The sequence below is a fragment of the Teleopsis dalmanni genome, chromosome 2 (assembly GCF_002237135.1).
Source record: "Teleopsis dalmanni isolate 2A chromosome 2, ASM223713v2, whole genome shotgun sequence".
NCBI classification, from domain to species: Eukaryota; Metazoa; Arthropoda; class Insecta; order Diptera; family Diopsidae; genus Teleopsis; species Teleopsis dalmanni.
Genome location: NC_051847.1, coordinates 6,497,431 through 6,508,373, shown reverse-complemented (window position 1 = coordinate 6,508,373; position 10,943 = coordinate 6,497,431). Strand labels below are relative to the sequence as shown.

The following is a 10,943-nucleotide window of genomic DNA, read 5'->3' as shown; positions in this document are numbered from 1 at the left end:
TTTTTAAATTGCATACATATATAGCTCCTATGTTTCTTAAGTTGTTTAAAGTTGTATTTAAGTTGTTATTATTCAACGGTCCCCTTTAACTCAAATGAAGAGACGAATTTTATTTCCACTCTAATCAGCTTAATATTCCCACAAGTAAATCATCCTATCAAATAAGTTAAATGTGACGTAGTTTTACAACACAAAATACTCCCTTTCAACAATTTGAAAGAATATTAGTTGCTAATTAAAATTGAAATAAAACCGAAGCTAATACAGCTTAAATCACATATAATCGCATCAGAAATAAAAATGTAATTTAATATAAATCTTTCTTTTTATAATTTCTTTCAACTTCCTTTAAAAAGACTTATTAACTTATAAACATTTAATCTCATTATTTGTCATAGTAAGAATTGCGAAGCGAAATGCAATCGACTGATTCTGGTGGTGGACCAATAAATTTAAATCAGCATACAGCAACTGGCACAGCAGAAACAGGAACAGTCTCAGCACCAAGCGAAAAAACTACATCATTCACAACATTCAATACACCAACAATAACAACCACTGGCATCACAGATACACCCAGTAAAAATCCTTTCAAGCAACATCTCAGCAACACGAATGCAGCTAGCAACACCACAGGCAATGCACCACAACAGCGAACATTACCACAACCACAGCAGCACAATGCAAATGCAGTCGCTGCAGATGGCGCTCATGAATCGGAATGTGGCGCTATACATGGTGCTGGAGGAACTACGAATGCTACAACACCGGGCAAAACAAATCAGTCACATATGTTTGGTGCCCATTTAACATCCCCACAGCCGCCACCAGACCAATACCGACAGGAGGATCCGAGCGCTGCCGGCTCATGGGCTGCATTTAAAAATTGGATGATAGGCTGGCGTGGCTCTCGCCGTTTAGTATTAGTAATTGTAGCAATAGCTTTGCTATTGGATAACATGTTGCTAACAACCGTTGGTAAGTCAAATAAATGCTTGTTTCTATACTTCTGGTATTTCGTAAATGAATATTAAAATTTATGCAATCTGAGTGAACTATCCGTTCTCGCATTTAAATTGACATTGTGCAATCACCTGAAATAAAATCGAAATTATCCGTATTTATATTTCCACTCAGACTTCTTTATACTACTTTTTTCTCAATATAAATACTTTTATTATCCTGTGGTTGGAAATCCTGTGGAACATAGCACCGCCACTTAACGAAATGAATGTTTTCCTGTGATTTGTTTTATGGCTGTCATTTAGCAGCTACACATTAGCATTGCTGATAAATGAAGGATGCAATGAATGTGTAAAAGCCACTTAAAATACAAAACCATTCAGAAACAGAAGAAAATAAAAAGAAGCTTATCAGATAATACAATAAAAAGGCATAGATTGATAATGAAGTCTCTTCAGGGTCTCTCAGGGTTCAGCAGACGAACTTGAAGTAAGAACAATGGAAATAACTTAAGTAATGAAAATTAAAATTAAAAGGAAATAGATAAAAAGTTTTTCTAAGTATATGTTTTTTAGCTTCATATATAATTTCATATACTTATAAAATAAAAATTAACTTAAAAATATTAATGATGATGGCTTGGAAGTTAAACCTCTTATTTAACACTTTTGAAACGACTATCTCTAACAAAATCACAAACTTTCTATAAGGTAAGGTTGATTCCAGAAAGCAATGATTTACATATAGATTTCAGAACTAACATTTCTTCATATGTTAACACTTCTCTTAAAAATCTTATAGGACTATCTTATCTATTATTGTAGGAAATCTTAGGACTATAAATTTCCTCGTACTTTTTCTCTAATTTGATGATGAGGTTTTCCATACCTTTAAAATACATATACATATAAGAGAATGCGATATTATTTATAAACAATTAATCATTTTTAATTAAAATTAAAGTCGCGAAATATTCAACATCAAACTAGAAAAACATTATCTCTTATTACTTTAGTCTGAAATATGCATATTTTTTATAGAACTTCATGTGTTTTACTCTTCTTTGCATAGTGATGTATATATCGGAGATATAGAACTGAAAGTTAATATACATACTTTCTTTTTTGTTCAAATTTTAATCATTTAACTATATTATTTGTTATATACCTATGTATGTATATATATTCTATGTGTTGTTTATTTATATATTTGTATATATTATACACATCTTTACCAAGAATTTCAGCTCATAAATCACTTGGTAGAAAGTCAAATTTAAATAGCCTTGTATGTGGCTGACAACACATTTAGGCATGCAACATTATTTATCCCCCACTTGGTCTCACGAAACTCTTCCCTATTTTCGTTTAATATTTTGATCCTAAATAATTGCAGAAGTAAAATCAACCCCATATGGAATATTATTGGTACAATTTATTCATAGCACTATTTATTATTGTGGTCAGATAGATCTCATGAAATCAAAGTAATTCCAACATTTATTTAAACCAAACACATACTTAAACTAGAGTTAATTTATTGCTTTATTATGCGGCTTAGCAGAAAGTGGCAAAGGGAGAAATGTGCTAAGTGAAAAGGTATGTTGCAACACCTCAAGTCCTCGCTCAAGTAAATCACTTAAGTGGCAAACACACCGTAAACCATCTTTGCACTCTCAAACGAAGTTACTTCTTTAAATAATGTTTGATTTATCTGAAAGCGGCCGTGAAGGATAAGGAAGCCAAATAGCAAAACTTCATAGTTTTGCTAAGCACACTTCCGTTGCTGGTTTTCTTCCTTCAGTAAATATTTTTTCTCCTTTTACTTTTACTTTTATTCTTTATCTTTCGCAGTTTTTTGCTAAGTCGTTTCTGTGCAATTTCCTCAATTCAGACTTTCAACAAGTAGCAGTCAAAGCCAAATCCTTTTCACAAAGTATTTCACTTTTGATTGTGTTCTGTTGTCTCTATAGTCCTAGTCCTTCGGGAATAGTTCTTCTATTCTCTATTATTTTTCATTTTGCGTAAAATTTTGGCATAAAGCGAATTCCTTTAAAGTTCGAAAAAAGTTTATATTTGCACTTGTTGCTCTACAATTTTTTCTAATACTTGTTGATTTTTCTTTGGTTTTTGTTGATGTCTTAAAAAAACTTTCAACAAAAAAAATCCGGCTTATAATACCAATTTGAATGAATTTCGCATGTATTTCCACTGAAGCCAATATCTCCGCTATTGTACACTGGCTATTGTACAGATTTTAAGTGCTGCCAACTGCAAACACACAATCTTATGGTAGTCTGCAGTTATGTCCAATTCCAATTGTCCCGCCACTTGACATAAGCACTTCCCTTTTCGATTTAATGTCACAAAGGACCAAAGTGTATTCTAGTGTGTTTACTTAATTGATTTCCACTACATCACCAACGTGGCTCGGTCTATAAAGTACGAAAAAATTGCAAACCCAGACCATTATCGTAGTGCATAGTACAGCAAAGCACTTAAACTTTGATTAACTTTGGTCAGAATCAAGAAAAATGTCGGAAATAATTAACCACAAATAACCCGACAAGTATTTACTTGTCTTACATAGTTTTTATAATTATTCCATAAGGAATAAAACATTTATTGTAATACGCTTAAAATAAGTATAGAAATAAGTACTAGACGTAAGTTATGTATGGGAAATAAATAAAAGTTCTTGTAGTTAAAGAGATAAATGGAATAGCTGCAGGACTTTCTAATAATGTAGCAATACATTCTGTATTAAAAGAATATAATTTTTAACAAAGTGCTTAAATTTTACCTGTAAAACATATATTTATTGAATGTCAAGTATTATAATTTTATTAATAGAAACACAGGTAAATAAATACCACTCGCGATTTATTCGTTAAATGTTACCTATATCTGGTATTTTATAAGAAAAAGTGGTTTATTTACATATTCAGATTTATGTCTTTATAGCCTTTATTCAAAAACATGAATAAATCTCGTGTTTGGTTAGCTTCAAGAACATGTGGCTCTATGAACCCCTGTACTTATTTAAACTAATCTAGATATGCAAAAAGGGTTTTTTCTGCTCGTACTACTAGCATCGCCATCGTATGAAACGAGTATCTTGCCTGCTCACGGGCTGTAAGCAGAATGAGCTGAAAAGAGCCGCTCATGGGTACACAATACGAATTCTGGCTAAGAGTCCTAAATTCTAAAAGACACCTTTACAATATTATGTTCAAGTGCGGCTTACAAAATTTTAATATGTTAGCTATATAAGCAAATTTAATACAAGTTTTTAATACAATTTGCTTGTTTTCTAATCGTCTCAGCTGGACTATATAACTGAGGTATGCTTAATTTCTATAACTCTTACAGTTAGTCAAGAGCTATAATATAGTTTTGTCATTAATGACCATTGTCTATATTTTCAAATTCAAACAAATTGTTATGTTATCAAAAAATAAGATACGAGCTGTCTTAACTTTTCACTGACTATATCTATTTTTTAATAATCTATTTTCTATTTTAATAATCAAAATTAAAAAAAAATGTTTTATTTCATGTTTAACAATATCTTTCAACACTATAGCTCGAGGGTACCTTTGATTTGTACAACATAGGTACTTCATTGTCCTATATCTTGTGCAGCATTTATCCAGTTTCTGACAACTAGGTTAATAACATCGCCTTAAATCTTATACATCTGCTTGCATAATTGTTCATATGCTTTTTATCTGATATATATCTTTTTTAATATTCAATGAGCAAAAACTCAAAATTGTTTTTTTAATTTTTATTATCTCCATCGTCGCGATATATATACGGGTTATACATAATACGTTCTGATATTGCAATTTATAATTTCTCAGATATAAGTATTTTGCGGTGTTTTTTGGTACTTGTCTCCACAGTTTTATCAAAGGTCTATATATCACAAACATATGCTATGATAGACTTTATGATTATTTTGTAGATTTTGATTTTATATTGAAGGAATATAAGTCGGGATTTAAATATTTTTAGATAGCTATTGCTATACTTACTGCGACTGTGTATAGTTTTTTAAGTTATACATGTAATGCTGAGTATCCCAAGATATTCACAAATTTATATATATTGAGTGTTATAGATTTTATACTTGATGTCATCGATTCACTTGTTGTTTTAAAGTATTTCACCTATTTTCATCAACAGATGTCTGATTGAAGAGAAGCGGATAACGAAGTTTTACTTCATTTCATGTGTTGACCAAGAGTATATATACCATGCAATATCTGATTTATTTAGACTCTGTTGTATCTTGTTCCCCTGTTGCACACGTCTAAACTAATCATTTAATATGGGTAACATGTATAAGACATAGAAATCTATACTGCTTACAGATATAACAATAATTTGATATAAAAGTAGAACTTAGTATGTTCAAGGTTTTGACTGACAAGCTATCATATAACCTCACTAATAAACGAATTTGATAACACTGAATCCGCATTGCATTTTAAGAACTTCAGAATTTCAAAATATTAGAATAATTTTTTTTTGGACTTTAAGGATTTTTAAAAGTTTATTTGATCATATATTAAGTATAATTTATTGCTACTTTTTCAAGGATTGAAAGACTATTACGGATTCATATTATTAATATATTATAAATCTGTACACGAATTATCGATTATTGTCTATTAAATAACTTTATTATATGTTACATATAGTTTAAATGATTATCGATATAATACATTTTTAATATAAGTTAATCTTAATAAAGCAAAAGGATCAAGTAATATAAAACAGCAAATAAATCAGACGCTTAAGTTTGTATGCGAACTCTCTCTGAATTTGTTATATGTATATTAATGAATATTAGTTTTTTTCCGCTATATCTAAGGTCTCCAATTTTTGTAATACTTTTGTATTCTCCATGCTTTTAGCACTATCCTTATCGTCAATATCAGCTAAATTATTTTCGCTGTCTTCCTCTAACATACTTGCACCTGCCTCTGAGTCATTCCTTCCTGCCGTCAAAGTCTTCTTTTTATTTTTTGGAGATGGACTACGACTGCAGGAGAAGAACGCATTCATCTGTCGATGCAATGCTTCTTTATTAATGCTAGTTTCCAGTATTTGCTTATTTATTATGGGGCTATAACGTTTCTCGAAGCTACGTTGATGTCGCAATATGTCAGGGACAGTTGAACGCCTCTGTTCCGGTGTCGATGTTGAAGAATTTTCCGTTTCTTTGTTGAGAATTTCGTCGGACATATTTACGTACTTATTTCACTTTAATTAAAACTTTTTCGTTATATGAAAAAGGTAAAGTATATAATTTTGAAATTATATAGTTATTTTTACAAAAATTGCTATGAACTATAAATTGCACAACCGTTTATACGCGCAGGTGAAACACTAATAAGACACGACAATAAACTTTCGCTATATTTTGTTATCCTTTTGTCGAGAAGCCTTCGCACGAATATTGTTGCGCTTTTAACGTTTTTTTTAAGTATTTTTAGTCAAACTTTCCTTGAAATACTGAACAATACTTGTATGTATATACATAGCTTTTCACAACAGTAACAACATTTTCGATGATGACGATGACGATGGCGATGACTATGTCAATTTTCCATCCATAAGATCCCATACCTCGTTTCACATGAAAGTCGATAGAAAGGAGGCATACACTGACGTAAGGTCATACAACCTTTGTTTTAATGGAAATATTCACGTCCGTTAAATGAAATATTCACAAACCAATCAGTCTTGTAGACACATATTTGATGGTTATAAAGGGTGTAAAGCAACTAGGAAGGGGGTAAATATTCTCATACTTACACATACTTTTGTATCGAATATTTCATATCAAAATCAACAACTTACTCTTAGTTAATATAAATGAAAACTATAGCGAGAACTCATTTATTTTTTTTTACATATACTCGTATCTGCATTGCATGTCAATAATTTATTATATTTTGACGGCTCCCAAAACACTATACTAACTAATATTTAAAATATTTTCATATATATTATATTATAGTGACTTTTTCACTAATAACTGCCAATACGCATAGTGTTCAGAACTGTTTAAAATTCTTTTATCTATTCTTTTATCTAAAAATTCCTTTATTCTTTTATTCTTTTATTTTTTATTTTATCTTTTATCTATTAAAATTAATTATTTCTTGAATACCAAATTTTGATTAATAAACCTAAAATATAACATTAATATTATATAGTATATAGTATATTCAACAAGCTTGTTAGTAATATTGCTAAAAGCACTTATCTATATTATAGATAAGTAATTTTGACAGATATTGTCTTCAGATCATGATCCTTACTAATTAAAGATTATGATTGACATTTGAAAAAGCTGGATAGAGAGTGAACTAAAAATATAAGATGTATTGCATATTAGTTTGATTTTTTTATATATATAATAGGTATATAAAATTCAATATATATGAAATTTTTTTCACCAAAAAAAGTTATCATTTCTTATTACTTTAAGTTTCTTTTATCTTTCTTGCAAACTGGTAATAGAGTTGTATAACTTGATGAGGTGTGTTCTGATAGATAATATTTGTCAGTATTAGATAGATCCCGTTTGAAACAGAACACTACAATCACCCGACCAAGAAGAATCTTTTAATTTTCAGTAACAAAACTCATAAACTAATGAAACAAATCATTTACTTACCAACACTGTTTTTTATCGACACCCTACTTATTTTATATTCATAAACCAAACAGCTAAAAATACGGAACCGCCCTCATATTTTTCGAACATACCAATAGTTAGTTGGGCCTAAGTCAATAAAGATATTTATTATTAAATAGAGAGCAACAATTTACTATAGCAATGAACTATGGGAAGCATGCCATTGCTCGTTAATTGGAAGTCATATACTCGTATTTAGTGGATAATAAAGAATATTACTTGCTTACTAATTATGAGTACGTAAAATTTTAATAGATTTTTGTCATGATTTGAAGAAATGGGAAACACTATAGGCAGTAAAGCATTCGTCTTGTTTATTTATGTAAAGTTTTAGATGGAGGTTTTCCATGCCATTTATAATAAAGTAAAAATACCGCACGAATAAAATTAAAATAGTTTTATAGTTTTGTTACTTAATTCATCATTTTTTTGGTTACTTTTAAAGTTCAAAGATATAAAGCTATTTATGTCCTTAATAGTATGGTTCGGCTGTAGGTTGTTACAAAAAAGATACGCTACAGATGACTTGTAGACTCTAATGTTAGAAATGATTAGATTTGAAGAAATCTTCAAAAATGATTAGAAATTTGTCTATATAAATAATTAGGAAACCTGTAATAATCACGATATACACGATATAGTGAGTCATTGGGATTCTCTAGTGTTAACTGTATAAACTATTTTGTGTTTATACTAAAAATTTTTAATTTTTATAATTATTATTTTCAGAAGAAATAAAGCACTTCCATATAAAGATTATAAATATTGGTATATCACTTAGTGATATGTTGGCGTTTTTAAATATAAAACAAAGTATAATATCATTCTGTTCTATTATTCTGTAAGCATGAAGCAACATCGTTGCCAATTCTCATAACAGAGGATAACTGATAACTGAGGCTTTTTGCTCTATGCTCTGGTATTTTTAAATACCAACCACATAAAGATGCGATATTAATATAAAAAATGTTATTAATTAAATTACAATAAGTGTTTGTGCTCTTATTAACCTGCAGTTAATTTATTTTTAATTACAATTTTTTTATATAAAAATATATTGTGAGACATTGAGAGAGCGCACCGTCCAGCAGGCCCAACTGAAATGAAGGATTAGCCGAAGTGGACCACGAAACGACTTGGATCCTTTTTCGTCCTACGATTCTCGGTTGTCGTTATTGAGTAAAAGCTAGAAAGGCTTCCATACGCATAACTACATCTCTTATTATTGCAAATAGCTCATTTGGCCACACTTTTGTTAAAAAAAAATCTTTTAATTAATGAGTACTACTGGAAGTTTTATTGTAGCAGTCTCGATACGCAATTTTCATTAAATGAATTCAACCCTAATTTTATGACTATATGACTATAAAAACTGCGTTTTGCAAAAGCACATTAAAAATCCCAATCACTTTGTATTTGATTAAATTGGCTCTCGGTATTAAATTTTTATCAATAACAAAAAATCCTGTCAGTAATTGACACATGCAGACACTGGTCGATTAAGCTGAAATGAGAGAAGATTTTATATGCCAGGTAACAGCACTTAAAAAAACGAATAGATAAAAATATGTAAAAGTGCTAGTTAACTGCACTAAAAACACGGAATAAACATGAGGAAAAATTTCTATAGAAAAAGTCACATGGAAATGTTATACTTGTGAATTCATAAATTTACTACATTCGAATAGCTATAAACAAATATAACATTTGCTACAATAACAATAATGGCAGTAATAATAAAAATGGCATACAAATAAATAATGGCGCCACAACAAATAAAAAATCAATAAATTGAATTAATTTCGTTTATTTGTAAAAAATGAAAGCTCCTTTAATAGTTCCCGTGCATGATTATTTGCCTTCTAGTTGTCTAGGCTGTCTGTTGCTTTCTTAAGTATTTTATAATATGTACATGTTTTTATTTTTATTAGGTCGCTTTCACCTCACCCACAAAAACTCCGGCGGAAGTTGTCGTACGTGCATTATCCTGCGTAATATTTGCATGCAAATAGAAACATGTAACACACATAGTTCTGTCAAAGATAGGTGACATGTGCGCACAAATATGACTTATTACCCTTGAATAGTAATTATTTAGGCTTTTCAAGGTAATACCCATAAATAAAAGAACCCTTTCCAAAATTATATCATATTATAAATAAGCTTTTATAGACTCGTGTATTAATTGCATTTATTTGTGAAGGATGAAGTAGGAATGAACAACGTATGTAATTACTTTTTGAAATTGACATTATTCAGAAGTTAAACCTTTATAGCAAATATCTGATTATATTTTGTGGAATCATAACCAAACCCGTAGTCAAAAATGTTTTGACGGACGCCTATAGATTAAAAATTAAAACATTTTGGAATTACCTGCTTTTTCTCGATTAGAGTTAGTCTACTTCAACCGTTTCAACTGCAATATCCAGTAAACAGGTATTATAAGAAGCGCACTGAAACTATCGCAACGAATAACATTTTCTATTTATAACGAAAAACGATATGTCAACGCTAGCTATTGTGATTGGTGGAATAACTGCCAACACTATACCTTTTCCATTTCAAAACTTCAGAAAATTCATTAACCATTAACGCATCAATACTGAAGATAACAGATGGATTCAGATTATCAAGCTCAATTACGGTTTCAGTATTCTGAATTGTTTTGGACGAAAAATAATAAAAACTTTTTTAACATTGAGAAGATATGTATTCTATAGACTTTTATATTGTGGTTATTTTCTTGTTTTCCACTTTTCAAGTGCTGTTAGCTGGCATCTTTATTTTAATATACATATTTAAATTAAATTGAACACTTACTGCACATGTGAAGATAAAATTACTTTATTAATTTTTTTTAATCTGTGTATTTTCATTAATTGTATAAATAAAAATATTTACAAGTAAGTTAGTAAAACTACGTAATATGTATGTACCCCATATTCTTTAATATATGTACTCTAACTTATTCTAAGTCAATTCACTTAACTTTTACCCTTGAATAAATAATAATTAAATTTCATTTCAAAATAATTATTATTTAATCTTTCACATATATTTTTACTTATTGATTCACTTCAATAAAACCGACATTAGTCCAGTCCAATGTTTTTATACGTTCACGTTCAAAACAAGCTTGCTGTTCATCCACCAATTTCTGAAGGAATTTATTCAATTGATTCGATAGCATGTACATTGTGACCGAAAAGTTTTCGGAAATTCTCATTTAAAATTCGCGCGCTGTATATTTTTCGATATTT

At 29.7% G+C, this 10,943-nt stretch overlaps 1 protein-coding gene across 1 annotated transcript; it reads right to left on the bottom strand.

The window, feature by feature from the left end:
- Positions 1-5,737: 5,737 nt before the first annotated feature.
- On the bottom strand, positions 5,738-6,279 carry LOC119674705. Its single transcript, XM_038085862.1, has one exon. The coding sequence runs from the start codon at positions 6,216-6,218 to the stop codon at positions 5,820-5,822; it is 399 nt and encodes a 132-aa protein (XP_037941790.1). The 5' UTR covers positions 6,219-6,279; the 3' UTR covers positions 5,738-5,819.
- Between the last annotated feature and the right edge of the window lie 4,664 nt (positions 6,280-10,943).

What these genes read in the sequence shown, in the direction of transcription:
- LOC119674705 (XM_038085862.1), bottom strand. Translation starts at nt 6,218, where the DNA reads ATGTCCGACGAAATTCTCAACAAAGAAACGGAAAATTCTTCAACATCG.